The 22,985-nt window shown below is 53.0% G+C and overlaps 1 protein-coding gene across 1 annotated transcript in view; it reads left to right on the forward strand.

Annotated features, from left to right (window-relative positions):
- Nucleotides 1-11,749, forward strand: part of TACC2 (transforming acidic coiled-coil containing protein 2) — a 79,798-nt gene extending 68,049 nt beyond the window's left edge. Inside the window, 5 exon segments of the mRNA NM_001258352.1 lie at nucleotides 1,173-1,216; nucleotides 7,543-7,703; nucleotides 7,949-8,055; nucleotides 8,407-8,527; nucleotides 11,199-11,749. Of these exon segments, the coding sequence (NP_001245281.1) occupies nucleotides 1,173-1,216; nucleotides 7,543-7,703; nucleotides 7,949-8,055; nucleotides 8,407-8,527; nucleotides 11,199-11,264 (499 nt within the window). The 3' untranslated portion in view covers nucleotides 11,265-11,749.

The raw sequence follows: 22,985 nt of genomic DNA on the forward strand, positions 1-22,985 counted from the left end.
TCCGGTGAGTGCTGCCTGCTATGGTAGGGTTTCAGGTGTCACCAGCTGGCACGGTGGCACTAGTGTTTGGTGGCCTAAACGTCAGGCCTGTTGGCCTCTGGAGCCAGACCAGGTAGAAATCAGGCTCTGCTTTCCAGCTGCTTCTGAGCCTGTTACTTAACTCTGCACCTGGCTTCTCCTCCTCTTTAAGATGGGGTGCATCACAGGGCCTGGAGGAGGTGGAGCCTAAGGATTATGGCCGAAGGCTCCAGAGTTGATGCCTTGGTTTGAGTCCTGCTCTGCCACGTTGTAGCCCTGGGATTCTGGGAAGGTTCCTGAATGACCTTGTGTAACACACCAGGACACCACTTCTTAGGGTCATTGTGAGAATGAGATGAAAACACAGCGCAGCTGGGCAGCTTCAGGCCCCCGGTCTCCCAGTCCTTCCGAAAGCTGCCACCCAGCTATGGAATGGATTGATGTTTGTTTTGGAAGAAGATTCAGATAAGATCTTATGGAGTTCTAAAGAGAAATCAGGCTAGGCTTCCTGGAGGAGGTAGCCCTTGAATCGGACACATTTTCTATTTGGTGAAAATAGAGGGGAGAAGTCAAGGTCATAGAGGCGAGAAAGCGTAGAGCAGACAGGAAATCATGTGTTCTTATTGACCCACTGTGTTCATGAGATGGCCCAGAAAAGAGGTAGGTTTGATAAGAAAGATCAGGCCCAGGTGGCTGGGCTGAGGTTGGAGGGGAGTGAGCCCTCGAGGTGGGAGCCACCTGTGACACAGGCTTGTCCTCCTGGACTATGGTCAGTCTGTTCATGTCCTGCACTGGGGGCCTCGCGTGTGAAGTTAAAAACCATTGTGTTGGAGTTCCTATTGTGGCTCAGTGGTAATGAGCCCGACTAGTATCCATGAGGATGTGGGTTCGACCCCTGGCCTGGCTCAGTGGGTTATAAGGATTCGGCATTGCTGTGAGCTGTGGTGTAGGTTGCAGACACGGCTTGGATAGGGTGTTGCTGTGGCTGTGGCGTAGGCCGGCAGCTGCAGCTCAGATTTGACCCCTAACCTGGAACTTCTATGCTGCAGGTGTGGCCCTAAAAAGCAAAGAAGTAAAATAAATAAATATAAAATAAAATAAAATAAAAGCCATTCTGTTACCATCGTTCCAACTCATTTTCCCTTCTCTTACAGGAAAATAGTGGCCGAGTATGAGAAGACCATCGCCCAGATGATAGGTGGGTGTCGTTTCTGCACCACGGGGTGGGCTTGGAAGGTAGAGACTCGGAGTGTGTTCCTCTCAGGCCCCTCCTGGAGGATGCAACCCTGTAGGGAGGGACCAGGACATCCCCGAATCTGGCTCTGGCCCAGGGCCGTGCAGCTGGGGACCTCCTGCAAACACCTGCTAGTGTGTCCCTTCACCTGAATTATTCCTGCCTGTAGGGGGCCGAGGCCGTCCCCAGGGCCACTGTTCACTCCAGCCAGGGTGGCCCACCCCCTGGCGAGGAGATTTGAGTTGGTTCCCAGGATGTTTGGGGGCTTTTTTGCTCATGGGAGAGAATTGGATCTCTAAAATCAAATCTCTAAACCCTGATTTAGTTTAGAGGCAAGCAAAAAAAATATCCCACTCAGCCTTCAAATAAGCGTATAAGGGCACAGATAGCAGAGCACGTGGCAGTCCAGCTGCCCGCCCCTCTTAACTGATCACAGCACCACGCGTTCTCCCCAAGCTTGGACCCCGCCTCGGAATGCGTCTTAACAGCGCATCTCTGGCAGCCAGTACTGACCATCGCTTTGGCTGCAGTAAAAGAAGGTCTCAAGTTTCAAGTCATACACACCTGGGTCTTTTTTTTTTTTTTTTTTTTTTTTTGTCTTTTCGCCATTTCTTGGGCCGCTCCCGCGGCATATGGAGGTTCCCAGGCTAGGGGTCCAATCAGAGCTGTAGCCTCCGGCCTATGCCAGAGCCACAGCAATGCGGGATCCGAGCCACGTCTGCAGCCTACACCACAGCTCACGGCAATGCCGGATCGTTAACCCACTGAGCAAGGGCAGGGACCGAACCTGCAACCTCATGGTTCCTAGTCGGATTCGTTAACCACTGCGCCACGACGGGAACTCCTTTTCTTTTCTTTTTAATAATGAGAAAAGACCTTGCAGAAGTTCTAAGCCCAAGTCTGTACACTAATGGTCACTATTCAAAAATGATGCTATGACTCTAGGGCTGAGGTGTGGAGTTTTCGTTTATCTCTTTGCTTAGGTCCCAGTTTATTATTTTTATTTTTATTTTTTTTAATTGCAAAGTGCATATGCTCCCTGCAAACCACAATTGCTGGGTCCAAGCTTGCTGCTGTTTTAGCAGGGGACCCCTCATCATCTTAGACGTTTAGTTATGAGTCACACCGCACCTGCAGCTTTTGCCCCACGATAAAGAGGATGGCAGCCTTGGGAACAGTGCAGAAGCCAAGCATTGAGTGCTTTCCATTCACAGAAGCTTTCATTGTGGTTTATTATGATAAAAGTCATTTCTCCCAGAGCTCAGGGGGAAGCCCATTGGGCTGTTTCTGAGGATCAGCCTCATGTGTGCATTTTATCACAGGAAACCTTTTCATGAAATTGGTGTGAGAATTGAGTACATATGGATGAGAGAGAAAACAAAACTCTTGGAACTAAAACTGCTGAGAAAGGTGGTCAGAAGGCAGGATTTGGGGGAGTTCCCGTTGTGGCGCAGCAGAAACGAATCCGACTAGGAACCATGAGGTTGCAGGTTTGATCCCTGGCCCTGCTCAGTGGGTTAAGGATCCAGCGTGGCCGTGAGCTGTGGTGTAGGTCGCAGACACAGCTTGGATCCTGCGTTGCTGTGGCTGTGGTGTAGGCCAGCGGCTACAGTTCTGATTAGACCCCCAGCTTGGGAACCTCCATATGCCTCAGGTGCGGCCCTAAAAAAAAAAGAAGGCAGGATTTGTATCTTCCAACATGGAGTGTCTGGCAAGCTGAGCGCAACCTTTCAGCCTCTTGGAGTCTTGGGACATGAAGTCATCCTTCAGATGTACACGGCTCATCTGGAAACATCCTGTTGGACCTCGGAGTCAAACAGTTCTGTTTTGCCTCTTGGTGACGATGTTTAGGCCATTGTTGAAAGGACATGAGCCCTGTCAGAAGGCTGCTCAGAGCCACCAGATATTTTTGCTTAGCCAGCAATTTTTTTTTTTTTTTTTTTAAATCTTAGGGCTGCTCCTGCGGCACATGGAGGTTCCCTGGCTGGGGGTCGAATCAGAGCTATAGCTGCCAGCCTACACCACAGCTCACGGCAACGCCGGATCCGTAATCCACTGAGTGAGGCCAGGGATCAAACTCGCGTCCTCATGGATACTAGTCAGGTTCATTACCGCTGCGTCACAGCGGGAACTCCTCAGCACTCTAGTGACATAAGTGGCCTGTCCTTGGGCTAACAGAAGAGTATTCGACCCTTCCGCCTTCTTTGCTGCATATTTGCGGGTGACAGTCTGTACAACAGCTGAGGAGGGCGTGGATCCCTGACTCCAGGAATCAAGGCCACACTCACCTCTCCATTCCCTGCCCCACCCCACGCCACCCCCAGACCTGGTGTGTTTGGCCCGAGGGTCCTTCTCTTCAGGAGCTGTGCAGCCGCCCCATTGGGCAGCTTCCTGTGCGGGGTGTTTGAGTGCTCTCCAGGTCACTCCTGGGGCCCCCCAGCACCCCCGGCTGGAAGCAGCACTGTCACCCCGGCAATGCCACTCTGTGTGTCCGCCCCTCGTTCTGCCCTCCCCGTCCGCCCTCACTGTCTTCTTCACCCTCCGTCCCCAGAGCTGTTCTCATCCGAGGGGTGACGCGTTGGTGGGTGTCATCAGTCAGTCACTGTGGCAGGTCGCCAGGTAGGGCCACTGTCAATGTCAGGGTCCTCCCTTGCAGAGGAGAGTCTGAGGCTGTGGCACGGCTGGAACTCGCCATTGCCCGGGGTGGGGCCCACCTTCTTTCTGGGCAGGAAACAACACCCATATGTCTCATCTGGATTCTGGATCTTTCTTCTTTCCCACTCACCTACCCAGCATCCCTCGTGGAAGGGGGGGCAACACGGGCCCAGAGAGCTTGGCAGTTCAGGGCCCAGAGGGAAAGGACTAGCATTTTGAAGTCAAAACCAATTTCCATCCCCTGCACTCGCCCTTCCTGGCTCCCATCTGGCTCCCGGGCTTCCGTTTAACCTTCGCCCATGCTCCACGCCAGCGTGACATCTGTCCTGCCATCATTGTCCATTCATGTCACATTCCTAAAGAGACTATGTTTCATTAAGTTCAGATACTGACTATTCAGAGTTCGGAACAAAAAGGGATTTCTGTGCTTTCTGCATTCCAGGTTGTTGCGACTGATTTTTTTTCTGCTTTTCTAACAACTGCCCTGATTCTCTGTTTTGCTTCCATTTTCTGTTGCTTCTTGCCCTTTGCTTGCAAAACAAACAGGCAAGCCTGGTAAGTAAATGCTTTTTCACCTAATTTGACACCCGCCCATTGCACCCCTATTTGTGTTTCTATTTTGGTTACTTTGGCTTTTGTGTATTGGCTGCATTCCCCACATGGTTTAATAGTGTTTTGCCTGAAAAAGCCAGAAAGTCTCGAGGGCCATTGTTTTATTGTTGTGTCTAGAGCATCCTGGGTTTTGAGCTGATTTCCTGACTCCAAGAACTTAATAGCATTTGAAATGTACAAAAAGGTGTGTGTGAAGCAGTCTCTCCTCCTTAGCCTCCTGGGAACTGGGAAATTCAATTTTTACAAGGGTTATGGCGGGGGAGGGGGCGGGAAGGAAAGCCTTGAGGCAGCCTTCGTCTCAGATCCAGGAAATCAGATGGACTCCGTTTGATAAATGGCTCCTTCGCCAAAAGCCAAAGTGAAATGTATACGTGGCCTGAAACCAGCCCAGAGTGTGCATTGTTCACTTTGCTGAGAACTAAGGAAGCAGCTCAAATGCAAAGAATAAAAAGAGGCGTTTGGTCCCTGGTGGAACTTTGAAACACCCTTTCTGTTTAGGAGTCGAGAGGTAACGAGCAGAGAGCTGGCGGCTCTGTTCTCACCCTGTGTTGAAAAGCTCCCCCATCGCGGGTCCCTGTGACTTGACCTGGTACCGGTTCGTGGGAGGCAGTGATGCTGTGGATGACGGGTCACCGATACCAAGTTCTCACTATGTGTCGAGGGCTTTATATTTAACCTCCCTCCAAATGTCATGAAATGTGGAGTTCCTGCTGTGGCACAACGGGATTGGCAGCCTCTTGGGAGCGCTGGGACGCAGGTTCGATCCCCAGCCTGGCATGGTGGGTTAAGGATCTGGCGTTGCCACAGTGGCAGCTTAGCTCACACCTGCAGCTCAGATCTGATCCCTGGCTGGGGAACTCCATGTGCCTTGGGGCGGCCAACAAAGAAAAAAGAAAGTCATCAGATAAATACTGAGATCCCCTGTTTCAAGTGTGGAGGCCAGAGCTTAAAGACTCTGCCCAGGGCCAGAGAGCTGGGAAGTACCAGCCAGGACTAGATGCTGGGCTGTCAGACTCTGGCGCCTGGGGCTTCACCTCTACCCTGGTGGCAGGAGCTCTGAGAGGCAGGCTTGGGGGACCTCAGGCATCTTCCAGGCCCGTGGTTCTCCAAATGGGGTCCCTGAGCCAGCCGCCTCGGCATCACTAGGGAACTTGTCACAGACTCAGATCCTCGGCCCCACCCCAGACCGAGGGGAGCAGACCCCACTGGTGGGTGCAGCCGTCTGTTTGAACTCACCCCTGGTTGATGAGGATGTGCACGGACGTGTGAGAAGCCCCTCATTTTGGAAATGAAGCCCTGGGACCTCGCATGCAGACTTCTCGAGCAAGTTTATGTCAGGGCTGGAGCCGAAAGCAGGATGTGGCCCCTGTTAGTCACGCTTGCCTCCTTCCCATACACAAGAGTGTCCCTGATGTCAGGACCCAGAAAGGTGCCCGTGGAAGGAAAAAGAACCCAAAGCCACAGCCCCCCACGTTTAAGGGAGCCGTGTCCTTCCAGGTCTGTTACTAAGAGGCCCAGGTGGAGATGCGGTTGTGAGCATGGCTTGGGTTCGGATCTGGCTCTGGCTCTGCTGCGTCCCCAGTGTGGAGGTGTCCTGTGAACCAGACACTGTCCTGGGCCTGGGACACACGGCAGTGGACAAAGACTCGGGGCCTCACCCCCATGGAGCGTGCCTTCTCCTTGCACACATGCCCACACACACACATGCACACCTGATATAACAATAAGGAGTGGCCACTGCGGGGAGGGAGCAGAGAGGAGGCGATTCCCTGCACCCCCACCCTTGGGTGCAGGAAAGGCCTCTCTGAGGAAGGCACCGCAGTGCTGGCCCTGAGGCCGGGGGAGGGGGGGTGCAGAGAGCAGAGTGTGTGGGGCAGGAGTTTGGACTTTATTGCCGGGCCGGGGGAGGCCGCTGGGGTGGGGTGACGCGGTTTGGACTTTTGGAAGCTCAGCCTGGCTGCCAGGCACTGGCTTAGGAGCACTGAAAGGAGAGAACTGTCAGCCCAGCGCCCGACTCGGGCAAGCCCAGGGCACACCGGCCGCTGCTCTCCTCAAGGCTGTGCCACCCATCCTCCCGCCTGCCCAGGTGACCTGGAGTCAAGGAAGGACAGGAGCTCCAAGCGGGGGTGGGGGGGCGTTCTCCCTCTCTGCTGTCAGCAAAGTTCCAGAAAGATCTGAACAAGTGGCTCCTTGCCTACCCAGACCAACGATGGCTTAATGTGCAGAACAGAGAGAGGCGAGGGGCTTTTCTGCAGAGTGGTCCGTGAAAGCCTTGCCCATCAATGTGGGGGGCTTTGAAAGGCTCATATTAGCTTGTGATGGCCTAGAGGGGTGGGCTTGGGGACAGAGCGGTCCCTTCACCTGGATCAGTCAGTCCAAACTGGACCAGAATTTAATTCTTTCGTGCCTCACTGAGAAAGTCACTTTGACAGAAATAGCTCCATTTTCTTGGGAGTTAAGACACCTGCCCCATCAAAGGAAGGGTTCGTTTTTTGTGTGGAGCAGAATTTCAGGGCGACAGTTATGTGGCCTTTGGGCTCATGGGATATTTTAAGGATGGCGAAACCTCCTTCTTTTTCAGTGACTGTTTCTTTAGCTTGATAACACTAGGAAGGCCAGCCCCTCACAGCTCAATCTACAGCATCTTTCAGTCTTGCCCAACACAAAATTCCGTAGGGATGGATTTTCAACTATGGATCAGTCTGTGTGTGGCACCAACCAAGAAGAAACACCAGGGTCTCCAAGATAGATGTTTAAGGGGTGGCGTCGAGGTTAAAGAAGACTGGTTAATTTCTGACATCTGATGATGCCCGGGCCCAGGTCTGGGATGCTCAGGCTGTGGATTTTGTTTCTTTAGAGGCAGAGGCTGGGTGGGCTCCGGGGAAGCGTCCATCCTGACAACAAGCCAAGGTCTGGGATGGCCCCCTGGTCAGGCCGAGTTGCATCTGAGGCCTCAGCTGGCCCCATAGACCAGGTCGGGATCCCCTGGGCCCCATCCCTTTGTTCCTTGTGTCTCCTGCCAGAGGATGAACAGAGGGAGAAGTCAGTCTCCCACCAGACGGTCCAGCAGCTGGTCCTGGAGAAGGAACAAGCCCTGGCCGACCTGAACTCAGTGGAGAAGTCTCTGGCCGATCTCTTCAGGAGATACGAGAAGATGAAGGAGGTCCTGGAGGGTTTCCGAAAGGTGTGTTGGTGTTCGGGGCCGGAGCAGGAGGGATGCGCCTGGGGCAGGGCGGGGGGTGGGAGCGGGTCGGGAGAGATGTGGGGGGTTCTGGATGGAAGGCTGTGCCCCCCATCTGGGGCAACCCCCAACCCCAGGGGGTTGGACTCAGCCGTCCGCGGTTACACCTGCATCTGCGAGTTCGTGGGGTTCCCAGCACTCCTCGGCATTTCTTCTGTGGCCTTGACCCCTGGCCTCTGTCGTGTCAGAATGAAGAGGTGCTGAAGAAATGTGCACAGGAGTACCTGTCCCGGGTGAAGAAGGAGGAGCAGAGGTACCAGGCTCTGAAGGTGCATGCGGAGGAGAAGCTGGACAGGTACTGCCACGCAGGGTCTGCCCCCAAGGGCTGCTCGGCAGCCCCAGCATTGGCTTGGGCGGGGTGGATGAGTCCAAGTGCAATTTGCAATCGTTCGAAGTCAGCATGCACTCTGCATGCACGTTTTGATAAGTCAGGGATGCGTGTTGTAATTTCCAGGGTTCCCTCCCAGAGCACCTCAGTATCACAGGGATGGCCTTTCCCATGGGCTCCTGTGCTCGGGCCCCTGTTTCAGGCAGCTGGAGCCGGAGGCTTGGTTCGCCCTGCCGAGTTGGGAGGAGGAAGGCGGGAGGCACCTACAGGCAGAGGGTGATCATTTCTGAACCCCCTCCCCCTCCCCCCGGCCTGCAGGGCCAACGCCGAGATCGCCCAGGTCCGAGGCAAGGCCCAGCAGGAGCAAGCTGCCTACCAGGCCAGTCTGCGGAAGGAGCAGCTGCGAGTGGATGCTCTGGAAAGAACGCTGGAGCAGAAGGTAAGAGGCCCAGGCGGCTGCATCCAAGCGTGCGAGGTGCGGGGATGGCGGGGAGGTGCTGGCCACACGCTCAGAGGCTGGGCTTCCCTGCGCCCACGGCAGCTCTGGGACAGCCTGCACATCAGCACACTCCCTGTCGAGTTCATGCTTCCTGAGCGTGGCCTCACTCTCCCTCTGAGGCTGGCCTCGTTTCTGCCTTTCCTGGAATTGCTGCCTGCTGGGGTGGGTTGGGGGGGTGTTTTTGCCGTCTTTCATTTCTTTTTGACGTTTCTTCATTTGTCAAATATTTACTCAGCACCTACAGTGTGCCAGGCATATACTCTAACCCCTGCATCCAGCGAGCTTCCTGGCGAGTGGATGGTACCCACCCATCCAGCAACGCCCCCAACTCCCTGGGCAGCTGGTGCAGAATGTGGGCAGTGTCAGGGTCAGAAGGCCCCCAGGTGTCCTTATTTCTGTGGGTGGTGGGGAGCCTTCCAAGGTCCCTCGGCTTGTCCCTGGGTTTCTTCATGTCCCTTGGAGCCCGTGGTCCACTCTCCACACTGTCTCCCTTGGTGTCCACACGAGAAGCCCCAGGAGTGCGGGGCTCTGATGCTGCATGAATGGGGACCAGGCAGCATGTGCCAGGCAGGCCCCTCCCTGGGTGTGTTTGCAGATGTACAGCCTCACTCTGGTTGATTTACTGCGCCTTAGGATTCCCAGCGTGGCTGTCAGAGAGCCCAGCGGCCCTGGGGACAGCCCCTCTCCTGCGGCGATCACCCGAGTCTCCCCTAAAGAGCTTTAAGCCACGTGGAGGGGATGGTATCTGTTTTCAGGATACTGAGAAGCAGGACTGCCCCAGGGTAGCGGTTAGGTGAAGGCGGGCATCACTCGGTGAAGTGAGCTGGGCCTTTCACCCAGGGAGCTGAGCCCCGCGATGGGGCGGTTTCCAGGTAGTGTCCTGATGCTGTCAGGATGGAGCTTGGAGAACCTCCAAGAATCCATAGCTAGTGGGTCTGCGAGTGCCTTTCAGTCACAGTCCCTGCACGTTGAGTCTAAACTGTATGGGAGCCAGAGGCAGATCTGAATTTGCATTCCAGATGTGTCACGCCTAACCAGCCGTGTGACCTTACGCGCAATGTTTAACCTCAGTTCTCTCACCGAAGAGTAAGGGGGTCCGTAACGGCTCCCGGGAGTTCCTGTCATGGCACAGCGGAAACGAATCTGACCAGCATCCATGAGGACGTGGGTTCGATCCCTGGCCCCGCTCAGTGGATTAAGGAGCCGGGTGTTGCTGTGGCTGTGGTGCAGGCCAGCAGCTGCACCTCCGATTCCACCTTTAGCCTGGGAACATCCATATGCCGTGGGTGCAGCCCTAAAAAGCAAATAATAATAATAATAATAATAATAATGGCCTCGGTTAGGGGTCTGTGGCCAAGAAGTGAGTGAGACCACAGGGCTTGGGCTGGGTCTGCATGGTGATGGGTACGTGGAATGCACTCCAGTAAGATGAAGAGTCACCCCAGCGGGGCAGTCGTAGTAATTTCAGCAGTAGTGGCTGGTCCCGGCAGAGCCCCATTTTCCAGCAGGCATTTCAGTGCCTCCAAGAGCTGTAAACCCTAGACAGGAGATCGGCCGAGGACATGTGCCAGGCGGGGCCCTCCCAGCGGGGCTGGCAGCAGGGCCACAGCCAGGACCGAACCTCTCCTCCGCTCAGGAGGCCGGATGCCTCCCAAGCACAGGCCCAGGGACAAGTATCACCTGGAGCCCAGCCTGGAAACAAAGGCCACATGGCCCTAGGCTGGATTGCGGCTTAGGAGGCTCCAAAGTTTCCAGGAAGGGCCTCAATACAGCCTCAGGGAACAGGCTTGTGATCAAGACTTGACTTCCATGGGGACCTCAAGGAAAAGCTGGCTGCAGCATGTTCCTGGGATAGTGGAAAGATCTAGCCCCCTTGGGGAGGGCCCTTCAGAATGGGCTGTTGAGCATATCAGCACCAGGCCTTGCATCTATCCCCATGCAATGCCACCGCTGTCCACGTGGAGGCGTCACCCCATTGGATCCCTCTTCCTGGAGACTGGAGAGTGTGGGCAGATCCCTGGTGCGAGGTGAGATGAGCACAGGGTTGGTTCCTCTTGACGGAGCTTCACAGGACCTGCAAGGTGTAGCCTGAGGGGCACCTGCCCCGCCTCTCTCCGCAGCCCTTGTCTCCATAGCGCCCCCACTTGGCATCCTCTGAATGATGCTAGGGAACCCATCCAAGGGGAAAGGCCTAACCCCTCTGGTGGCATTTCTCAAAAAAGCCCAGCCCATCCTTTTCTGCGCATGTCCTTGGAGGCAGATAAATGGAAGAGAAGCCGTATCCTTTAAGCCTTTACCGGATGCTGGTCACTGTGCTGGGGACCTTTACATTTCTTACCTCATCTAATTCTCAGGGAGAGGGATGTTAGCATCCACACCCAAGGGAGAAGGAAGTCAGGGCTCAGAGAGGTTGTGTAACGTGCCTAAGGTCACACAGCTGGAGCTAGGATGTACAGATTGTTTGGCCCCAGGTCATTTTTCTCACTGTTTTCAATAACCAAGCCACACAGAGGACCCCGTGCTCCTAAAAAGTCCAATGACCATTCCGATTGGCTTGATTTCAAACAAGCAGGAGGTTTTAGCAGCCTCTTTTTTTTGTCTTCACTTGCAGAATAAAGAGATAGAAGAACTCACCAAGATTTGCGATGAACTGATTGCCAAAATGGGGAAAAGCTAACTTTGAACCAAATGTTTGGACTTGACCGTTGCGTGCAATATGACCGTCGGCACACTGCTGTCCCCTCCGGTGACGTGGGCAGATTCTGTTTTCACTTTTTCGTATGCACTACTGTATTTCCTTTCTAAATAAAGTTGATTTGATTGTATGCAGTACTAAGGAGACGATCAGAATTTCTTGCTATTGGTTTGCATTTTCCTAGTATAATTCATAGCAAGTTGACCTCAGAGTTCCTGTATCAGGGAGATTGTCTGATTCGCTAATAAAAGACAAATCGCTGACCTTGGCCTTGCCCTTTGTACATGAGTTTCCAGGGTGAGCGCTTTTGGATTTACTATGATCATGTACAGCTTGCAAAGGAACTCTTGCCTTAAGGAGTGTAAACTTGATCCGCATTTGCTGATTTGTTTAAAAAAGAAAAGAAAATGCATGTTTCAAATAAAATTCTCTATTGTAAATAAATTTTTTTCTTTGGATCTTGGCAATAAGCGTGGCTCTGATTTATTTTCTGGGAAGGGCTGAGTCTTTTCTTGCCTTTGTTAAATTCTATCAGATTTGGCCTTGCCCTCTTCTCTGTCCGGGCTCCCTTTTCAGTCCACAGATTTAAATAACATTTCCTTGGTTATCGTGGCTGTGTGTGTAAGATGGAGCAATTGAGAAATATTGACTCGCTCCTTAAATAATTAAGTGAGCGTATTGAATTGGCTTAGCTTTTGTGTTTACCAGTTCTCTTTGGCTAAAAGGGGCAAAATCGATTGCCCTTTATTGGCTCAAAGGAGCAGGGTGTCACTCTTCCTGTTCATTCCTTTGGGCTGTGCAGGTCAACCCTGAAATGTTGCCCTTCCCTCTCCAAAGGACTAGGAACAGGTGGGCAATTCACAGTGGGTGACAGGTAATTGGGCCACTTTGGAGATTAAACTAGGGACATGGCTGCAATTAGATTCCTTCATTGCTCCTGACTTTCCCGGAGAACCCAGGTGGAAGGGTGGGTATATGGGGCAGTGAGTGGCTGGGGAGGTGTTTCCCAGATTGGCTGTAACAAATCACCACAAACTTAGCAGCTTAAACAACAGATACTCATCGTCTCACAGTGCTGGAGGCCAGAAGTCCTGATGGAAAGTTGGGGGTTGGGGGTGCTGCCTCTGGAGGCTCTCAGAACCTGTTCCATGCCTCTCCCAGCACCTGGCCATGACCAGCAGTCCTTGGCCAGGGACCGAATCTGAGCCACAGCTGTGACCTATGCCACAGCTGCGGCAACACCAGATCCCTAACCCACGGCGCCAGGCCGGGGATCGAACAAGAGCCTCTGTGGCGACCTGAGCCACCAGAGATAATGCTGGATCCTTAACCCACTGAGCCACAGCAGGAACTCCAAATACCCTATTACTGAATAAGGTCACATCCACAGGGAGTGGCAGTTGGGATGTGGATGTATCTTTTGTGGGGAACATGTGTGGTGGGGGACACCAGCTTGAAAGCAGACCCAAGCCCCTGATGGCTTTCAGCTCGAATGCCCCTCTTCCTGCCCAGGCACGGTGGCTGTGAGCTGTCCCCTCCCACAGAACCACGCCCACCCCCAGCAAGGCAGGCCCTGGGCAGCCTCAATTGGGGGAGAACAGGAGGGGTGGGAGGGTCTCTTTAACGTACGAGGTGGATGGAGCTCGGCGGCTCCAAGCAGCCCAAGGAGAGAAGGACACAGCCTGCCTTTCTGGGAGAAAACCCCAGCCTCTACTTCCACTGCCACCCTCATGGGACACGGGACAGGGACCCTAACCAGGGTGGGGCTCTGTCTCCTCCCACCGCCCTGCAACCTCCGCTTGGTCCAGCCTCCTGGTTACCCTTCCAAGGGCTCAGCTGCACCCCCCCTCACCCACATGCTCCCTTGTCTGGACCACAGCCCCTCCAAGCCCACCCCAGATTCTGACCTTGGCCCCCTTCTCAGAATAATCCCCCTCCTATTCCTCAAAAGCTTTACTTAAGTGGAGCTCCCATTGTGGCTCAGCGGTAACGAACCAGACTAGTATCCATGAGGACTCGGGTTCGATCCCTGGCCTCATTCAGTGGGTTAAGGATCCGGTGCTTCTGTGAGCTGTGGTGTAGGCCACCAGCTGCAGCTCTGATTCAAGCCCTAGCCTGGGAACTTCCATATGCCTCAGGTGTAGCCCTCAAAAGCAAAAAAAAAAAACAAAACAAAAACTTAAGTAAAACATTTCCATTGCTAAAAATGCAGAATGCAGGTAAGAAAAAACTCTATCCCCAAATCAAAAAAAAAAAAAAAGCGCTACCTATTAATGGCTTTATGTTTATTTTTCCATGCTTTTTTTGCCCTCAGTGTATGAAATACTTTTTATTAAAGCAAATTATTTGCAGGTATGTGGTGCTACACTGACACAGCCATCTGCAGTGCCCTTACCCAGTGTTTTGTGAACCTTTTTTTCACCTAATACTATAATGTGGCAATCGTGTTATGGTAACTCATATCAATAAATATAGTTGTCAGCCTTTTGAATGGCTGCATGTCTTCCACGGAACCAAAGGTTTTTAACCAAGTGCCCACTGATGGACATTTATACTGTGTCCAATATCTTGCTATCTTTATGTACACACGCTGCAGTGAGTTCCCTTAAGCACCTGCTTATGAACGTGAGTCTTTCCTTAGGTTAAATTCCTAAAGTGGGAGGGAGTTCCCGTCATGGAGCAGTGGAAACGAATCCGACTAGGAACCATGAGGTTTCGGGTTCGATCCCTGGCCTCGCTCAGTGGGTTAAAGGATCTGGCGTTGCCGTGGGCTGTGGTGTAGATCACAGATGTGGCTCGGATCTGGCATTGCTGGTGTAGGCTGGAGGCAACAGCTCCGATTGGACCCCTAGCCTGGAAACTCCCATATGCCACGGGTGTGGCCCTAAAAGGTCAAAAAGACAAAAAAAAAAAAATCCTAAAGTAGATGATCTTAGGTGAGTGTTTTCACTACTCCAGCCAAAAGCCACCAGGAACATACCACGGTTAAATGTTTATGGCTAGTTGCATTGAGGAAGGATGCCCACCAGGGTGCGCTGTGGGCCATCGCAGTAAACAGGTCTTGGGAGGCCTGCAGGTACAAGGCATAGGATTTGAACTTGGGTCAGGAGAATGTGGGGAAGAGGCTTAAGGAAGCAGGACTTTGCTGGGTATTGGTTTCTGTCAGGGAAGAGACAAATCTTGGGCTGGGCATCTCAATAAACCTTACTGGAAGGAAAGAAGACTGGCTGAGATAAAGCCACAACTGGTAAAGAAGTAGTTGCTCAGGAGTTCCCGTCGTGGCGCAGTGGTTAACGAATCCGACTAGGAACCATGAGGTTGCAGGTTCGATTCCTGCCCTTACTCAGCGGGTTAACGATCCGGCGTTGCCGTGAGCTGTGGTGTAGGTTGCAGACGCGGCTCGGATCCTGCGTTGCTGTGGCTCTGGCGTAGGCCGGTGGCTACAGCTCCGATTCAACCCCTAGCCTGGGAACCTCCATATGCCGAGGGAGCGGCCCAAGAAATAGCAACAACAACAAAGACAAAAAGACAAAAAAAAAAAAAAAAAAAAGAAGTAGTTGCTCATAAAAACGGCCAGGATAGAAGTATACTGGGTTCTTTTTGTAGTTCAGATAATGTTCTGGTTCTGTCCATGTTCGGACATGATTACCGAGTGGTCTTGTTTGTTTCTTGGTCCAGCACAGGGTGGCTGGTCTGAGGTTCTGGGAAACTATTCAACAGCAAGGCCCAGTGGGAATACCAGGCAGCTCCCGGGCGTCACGCTGTCTTTCTCCTCAAAGATTATACACATTTTTAAAGTCTGGAAAGCCCATTACTAATAGCCTTCCACTGAGATTATAGCAAACTAAACCTTCCTCCCCTGTATACACACACACACACACACACACACACACACACACACACACACACCCTCAGTATATCCCTTTGGGGTGGAGGATCTGTCCCCGGCTTACTCTCCCTCTCCGCCTGTCAGCCAGCCTAGTGTGGAAAGCACTGGCTCCAAGCTGGGCCTCAGGCCCACCGGCCCGCTTGACCACCTCACGATACCTGCTGACGGGGCCACAGTGTGGAATGCCCGGCCTCCGGGTCCCCGGTGGGCTGAGATCAGCCGCTTTCCTCCTACACTCACTGTATACATGCTTGCAAATATCCAGCCAGGCGGTGGCTACTGAGGACTAGTATTTAAACTGCTGGGCTTTGCTTAGTGGGCAGAGCACGAGAAATCAGCACCTGACTTCCTGGCATCATAACTTCGAGATCTCAGCCTCTCTCAGAACTTCCGTTTGCCCACTCAGCCCACGTCTTGAGCTTCTAGCATCAGTTTTCTTTTTTGTTCAGCCTTTCTTTGGGGCTCTCGAGTTATAGGTGGCTTTAGAGAGATACAAAAATTACCTTGTGAGGCGGGGGCCTGCAGGGAGAGAGAGAAAAGAGGGCAGGGTTACCGGTGAGGGGGCGGGCACGTTTCCGGGAGCTCCGCCCCTCAGGTGTGAGATCTGCGGGGGCCCAAAACCATGCCACGAGGCTTCCCCCGTGGACACCCCCAATCCGGGTTCCTGATTCTGCATCTCTTCTTGTTTAAGTTTGACATCTTGTATCTCTTTGCTCAGTGTTTCCTGTAAGTTATCCACTTTGCCTCCAGTTTATTTCCAGTGTCTTGCATCATCTTCAGCATCAACAGTCTAAAGTCTTTTTCCTGGAGGCTGAGAATCTCCTTATCTCTTAGCTGATTTTCTGGGGTTTTTCCTTTCTCCTTCATCTGAGTTATCCTTCTCTGTCTTTTCACTTTTATAGGTTTTTGGTGTGGTGTCCTTCTTACAGATAATAGGGTTGTAGCCTCTCTTACTTCTGGTGTCCGCCCCCCTTGTGGCTGAAGTCAGTATGGGGGGCTTGCTGTAGGCTTCCTGATGGGAGGGCTGATGCCTGCCCACTGGTAGGTGGAGCCAATTCTAATTCCTCTGGTGGGTGGGGCTTAGTCTCTATATGGGATTAGAGGCGGCTGTGTGCCTGAGGGGTCTTTAGGGAGCCTGTTTACTGAGGGGTGGGGCTGTGATCCCACCTGGGTTGTTGTTTGCCCTGGGGCTTCTCAGGCTGACTGATTTTCCCAAAATGGCCCCGTCCAGAGAAAGGCAGCTGCTGAATATTCCCAAGAGCTTTGCCTTCAATGTCGCTCCCTCACAAGCCACATTCAGCCCTGTTTTCCCAGGACGTCCTCCAAGAACTGCAGTCAGGTTTGACCCAGATTCCTATGGAGACCTCGCTCTGCCCTGGGACCCAGTGCACGTGACAGTCCGTGTGCGCCTTTTAAGAATGGGGTCTCCGTTTCCCCCAGTCCCGTGGAGCTCCTGGGCACAAGCCCCACTGGCCTTCAATGCCAGATGCTCCCGGGGCTCTCTCTCCCAGTGCCAGATCCCCGCATGTGAGGGTTTGATGTGGGGCTCAGAACTCTCACTCCTGTGAACCAGTTCGTTTCCAGTCTGTGGGGCGTCCCACCGGGAGGTATGGGGTTGTTTATATCGCGCAATCGCCCCCTCCTACCTCTTGATGTGGCCTCCTCTTTGTCTTCTGGAGTAGGATATCTTTTTGAAGGTTTCCGGTCCATTAGGGTGGAGATTGCTCAGCCTTTGATTGTGAATTTTGTTGCTTTTAGGAGGGAGGTTGAGCTCCAGTCCTTCTATTCCGCCATCCTAATCCCATCTCCAAAATGCTACGAGTTTTTAAACATTCTTACCTTACAGTTAGTTCTTCAATACTTCTCCTCCACGTTAACGCTGTAGCCAGACAGAAACGCCGCTGGTCAAGCCGGGACTAGCCTCGCTCTTCAGCAGTCAGGGACCAGAAGGGAAGGTTCTTCGTGGACTCTTAAAGCAGCCCCAACTTGCTCCGTGAAGACGACCAGCTCTTTCTCTCGCGCTGCCACACCCGCTGCCAACTACAAACTCTGAAAACCGGGTTCCTGATTCTGGGAGAGAGAAGTGACTGATGCTCTTCGTGGGACAGGTGCATCTGGGGAAGGGCTCAGGGAAGCAGGGCTTTGCTCCCTGTTGGAGGTGATAGGCCCAGAGGGAGGGCTGACGGGCCCCATCACGTAGTCCTTGGCCCTGGTGGGATGCCAGGCCCTTGGTAAATTCTCCGTGCTTTCCAGGACATCCTACCTGAAAAATTGAAGAAGGCGGGCGGTGTTCCGATGGGGGGCGGGGAGGCATGCGCATGCGCAGGGTGCATGGGCAGGAGGAAGGGCTTTTACGCGCGCACACCCACGCGGGCGGGGTGTTCCCCTGGGGTCCGCACTTTCTAGGTCATTTGATCCTTGAACTAGTCTGGGGAATGGGAGCTATTTCTTATTTCAATTTTATAAGGAAGAAATAGAGGCTCAAAGAGGTGAAAACCGCATAGACTTGGCTGAGTCACTTCTCCAGGAGATTGAATCCTGGGTCTTAAGTGACTGCAGGGTCCTTTCCTCCTTCTGGAGGCGGGCAGAGCAGAGGGTGGTGGGAGCGAAGGTCCAGGACAGGGAATGTGCTCTGGCGCCTGCAGGCTACCCATGTCCATTCCTCTTTTCTTTTCTTTCTTTCTTTCTTTCTTTCTTTCTTTCTTTCTTTCTTTTTTTAGAGCCGCACCTGCAGCATATGGAATTTCCCAGACTAGGAATCGAATCAGAGCTGCAAATGCCGGCCTGCGCCACAGCCAGGGCAACACAGGATCCAAGCCACATCTGCAAGCTACACCACAGCTCACAGCAATGCCGGATCCTTAACCCAGTGAGTATGACCAAGGATAGAACCCGCATCCTCATGGATCCTAGTTGGGTTCAGTTCGTAAGCTGCTGAGCCACAGCCGGAACAACCCCACGTCTGTTCTTTAATTCAGCTGAATGGTTGCTGTGCCGTGAGTCTGAGCTGGCTCCACTATTGTTTTTCCAGACTCTGAAAACACTGATCTTTGTCCAGTGGATGGGAACAGTAGTGGGGCTGCCCCTTGTACATCGTTAGGCAGAGGTGAGTGGCTTTGTTCTTCCTGGCCTTCGTGTTTCCTGCTGTGGTCAGTAGACCCTCGGCACCTCCCCAGACTGGTGGCAACCGGCCAGGCTTCTAGGTTTTCTGAGCTGGAACAGCAATGACAGAATCTGATGAATTTGCAAAAGAATCTGTCTTGGAGGGTTTATTAGGAGCTGGGAAAGCAACTGGGAGATCAAAAGGGATAAGACTAGACAAACCCCAGATTGCTTGCCCCCACAAGCCGTGGGAGATTTGGTCCCTGGGTCCTCACTCCCCTTCTGGCTTCCTGGCCCCTTTCACACCCTGTCTTGCAATCAGACTGCCTGGGTGTTCTCCACTCCAGCCTAGCAATGCTGTTCCCTCTAGCTGGGACACACCCCTGCCCCATCATCATGTCCCTTAGCTAAGTTCTACTCCTCAGGTGTCAATGAACCCTCTCTGAAGTCCCAGGATTGGGTCAGTTTGTTTTTTTGTTTTTTATTTTTTCCTTTATAGGGCCTCACCTGTGGTATATGGAAATTCCCAGGCTAGGGATCAAATCAGAGCTGCAGCTTCAGGCCTATGCCACAGCTTGTGGCAACACCAGATACTTAACCCACTGAGCAAGGCCAGGGATCAAACCCTCATCTTCACAGAGACTATGTCAGGTTCTTAACCCAGCGGGCCACCGTGGGAACTCCCAGGGTCAGTATTTTTAAATGTAGGTCTTAGTATTATTCAGGTAGGGTGAGGCCAACTGATCAGCATGGGACTTCAAGGCTTCTCCAAGGAGATAAAACTCAAAAAGCCTCCGGCCGAGATAAGAATTGCCAGACCCTTTTTATCCCACCTCTTCTTGATCCACCGGGCCTACTCCTTCCTGCCCCCGACTAGAAAAGGTATGTGGCCCCCTTCTTACCCCACCCTCTAGGGGCAACGTACACCCCCATCCAACCAGCAAGTCTATCCAAAAACCCCATCCTTCCCCAACCAATCAGCAAGTCTATCCAAAGACTCCATCCTTCTCCAACCAATCAGCAGGTCAACAGGTGTATGGCAAGACCACGCCTCGCACTCCTTTGTCTCTGGGCTATAAAAACAGACAAGACCACGCACCCAGAGTCGGCCCTCCCTAATGATCAGGAAGTCAGCCCACTGTGTTAACAGTGCCTCTTGCCTCAAGAAACTTGTCTTTTCTACACCTTGCTTTAAATCTGGAAAATTCTTTTTCCACCCGCGTGCAGAGACCACAACAATCAGGAGATAAGTGTCCCTGAAACCATCGTTTGTTCCTCACAGATCTCAATGAGAAATAAAATATTGCCGGCCGTATCAGCAAACAAAGGCTGTCACGGTCCTCAGTGACTGCAGCCACCTCTAAGCCGGGGAGCCCTGCGGGAACTCAGGAAGGAAATAAAGAATACCTGCCATCTAGCAGCCATCGGATTTGCAGCCCCTCCCTGACGGTGCACCCAGAGAAAACTCAGTGTGGAAAACACAGGATACTGGCCCAGACACCTGGGCTGCACATCCAAGGAAAGATTTCAGTGAGCCCAGACCTTGCATCTTCCTATACATAGAAAAGCGCTCCGTTTCTTAACGAGAGACCTCGTTTTCTTGTATTAACTCATCTTTCGTTCCTCCTGCCTGCCTTTGGTTACAAAACTCCGTTATATTCAACACCAAGGAGAGGGGAGCAGGGCACATGGGTAGCACCAGGGCTAATCATGGGGCAGAAGGAGAAAGGGGAAAGTGCAGGCATGTGCCTTTACTTTGGTTTCCAGGGGAAGGAACTGCTGAGGCAGGATGGACAGGCTTAGGATGGGCTGTTTTGAATCATGTTGTCGCAGGAAGGGGGACCTATCCTGGGCCGGGGAATGGGCTCTTTTCTCACACTGGGAAATGAATTGTCCAAGGAGACACACAGGCTGACAAAGCCAAAGACCTTATTGGGAAGGGGTGCCTGGGCAGAGAGTAGCAGGTGAGGGAACCCAGGAGAACTGCTCTGCCAGGTGGCTCAAGCCTCAGGTTTTATGGAGACGGGGTGAGTTTCCAGGTTGTCTCTGGCCACTCATCTTGCTCAGCCTGTCCTTTGGCCCAGGGTTCTTGGTGGCACTTGCACCTCTCAGCCAGGAAGGATCCCGGGAGGCTGGTCGTCTCCTCCCTCCTATTGGCCCCTCCCAAATCCTCCGTGTTGGTCTTCGGGGCAGCACCTGATCAGGGCCTCCTGCTGTGAGACAACTCATGCAAGTGTCTGTGCCTGACCAAGGTGGGCCGTTTCAGTCAATTGTTCCCTAACAGTTTCAGCAGACTCTGGGCAGAGGGGCTTTCTATAGTTGTCTGGTCCCTGGCCCTGGGGTGGTTAGGGCAGAGGGCCAGTGGCCCTGAAAGTGAGAGAGAGTTGGGATCTGGGCTCTGGATGGGCTGTTTTCCATATGAAGGGCCCTCTTGTAGGCACATCCGTTACCATCTCTAGGAATTGTCCAGTGGGGGAGGGACAGTCCCTCCGGGGTCAACAGGTTGCCCTGCCTGTGTGTTCCTGCCGCTCACTGACCCACGACCCCAGATACTGTGAGCCTCATGAGGGCAGTGTGTGTGTATGTGTGTGTATGTATGTATTTGGTGGGGGAGATTTGAACCATTGTCTTTTAATTAAAAGTGCACCCTTGGTCTCAGGACTTACTGAAGTTCAGGTTCTTTGTGTCTCAGCACAGAAGTTCAGGGAGAGGCAGAGTGATAGGTAAGAAGAGATGGAATGCGGTCATATCAAAGGACGAGAGAGCAGCCAGGACAGAGTTTAAAGCACCAAAAGCAAGTGCTTGGGCACAAAAGATGATTTTTAAGGGCAGCTCACAAATGACTTTTAAAAAATAGTTATGAAATTAGTTTTCATGTATGTTGGGAATAAACCACAGCAGGTCGGTGGCCAGGGTCTGACCCGATCCAGCTGTCCTTTCTCATTGCTGAGACCACCCCCTTGCTTCTCCGTAGTGAAGCCCCCACCTCTCTTGGGAGCTTGGTCTAGAGGCAGCGCCCTGGCCCTCATCAGTGGCCTGGCCCGGGGTGCAGAGACAGCCCCCCCACACCTTGGGAGCCAGACACCCCTGATACCTGCAGGGCCTCCCCCTGCGCACACACACAGTGTCAGAGCCCTGGTTCTTTTAGAACCAGAGACTTTGGAGCCAACACTCAGGCTCTGAGATCTAGATGTTCCGAACTGCCAGGCCCCAGGGCCTCTGAGTCTACACTTGCCATGGAGGGAAGCGGAGCTCATGTCCAGCTAGTTAGTGCTGGAACCAGGGTCAAAATCAGGTGCTCTTTCCCACGTCCTCCAGCGCAGGGAGGGACCAGGTCGCGTGGCTGAAATGGGCACTCAGCCCTGGAATGTTCAAGAAGATGGACATCACACAGAAATCCTGCATCTGCGTCACCATCGCTAGAGTCCTGCAACTGTGTCTCCGGAGATGTGGTACAAGGTGGTTCTGAGAGCTGTGCTCAGTGAGGTTTGGCATCTGAGCTGCTCAAGGTTCTTGGGGTTTCTGACTTGTATGGGCCCATGGGGCTGGGTTACTGCAATCTCAGCTCAATAGACCAGGAAAGGGCTTTAGGGGAGCATGCTGGAGGTCATTTCCATTTATTTCTATTTGTCTTTGACTTTGGCTAATAGTTAAGCTCCCAGGCTTTACGGGGGGGGGGGATGTTTGTATAGAGGGATTTGGGGTAGGCTGGAGGCCCTGGATCCCTGAGCTCAGACCCTCAGGGAAGTGATGGACCCAGTTGGGGCCAGGGATCCTGCTTATGGACAGAGGTGAGTGTGCCATTCTGGGATGCTTTCCTAGAATGGACACTAGAGGGCACCCAAGGGATTGCTTTCTCTGCCCATGTGGGACCTGAGCGCATCCCCAGAGGCGGCCCATAATGGAGCAGGTGGGATGGCCACAGGGCCCAGGACAACATGATTCAAACTTTTTAACTGAGGTATTACACGAGGCTTTACGTTTCAGGCACAGCTGGGTGGAGGGAGCAACAAAGAGGGAGCAAATCTGCCCATTTGCGCACAGACTTCTGCTGAGATGGGACCGTGACTACACAGAAACAGAAACACACAAACATACCCATGCAGTGCTCATTCGAGTGCAAAGGCCGAGTGCTGGGTAGGGACTGGTACATCCAATGATTCGGGTCAAGATGTTTGTTGCGCTCGTCCCCAGGGCTGAGTTTGGTGCTGGGCTCTGAGGGGACACGGGGATATGCGAGGCTTCATAGGACCCCCACAGTAAGCAACCACTCTGCCAAGCACAATGTGGGTGTCAGGAGAGTGGAATCCCAGGTCTGAGGGGAAGGAAGAAGGTACATCGGGGCTGCCTCCCGTGCATGGAGTGTTTTATAGCTTCCAGCACACAATTACCAGTAGGCAGCGTAGCTACTTTCCTATTTTACTTCATAGTTCACGTGACTCAGGAGAGGCTGTGGGGAGTTCCCATTGTGGCGCAGCGGAAACGGGTCCAACTAGTATCCATGAGGACATAGGTTCCATCCCTGGCCTCGCTCAGTGGGTTAAGGATCCGACATTACCGTGAGCTGTGGTGTGGGTCGCAGACGCAGCTTGGATCTGGCATTGCTATGGCTGTGGTGTAGGCTGGTGGCTGTAGCTCCGATTTGACCCCTAGCCTGGGAGCCTCCATATGCTACGGGTGCAGCCCTAAAAAGAAAAAAAGAGGAGAGGCTG

The sequence above is a fragment of the Sus scrofa genome, chromosome 14 (assembly GCF_000003025.6).
Source record: "Sus scrofa isolate TJ Tabasco breed Duroc chromosome 14, Sscrofa11.1, whole genome shotgun sequence".
Lineage (NCBI taxonomy): Eukaryota > Metazoa > Chordata > Mammalia > Artiodactyla > Suidae > Sus > Sus scrofa.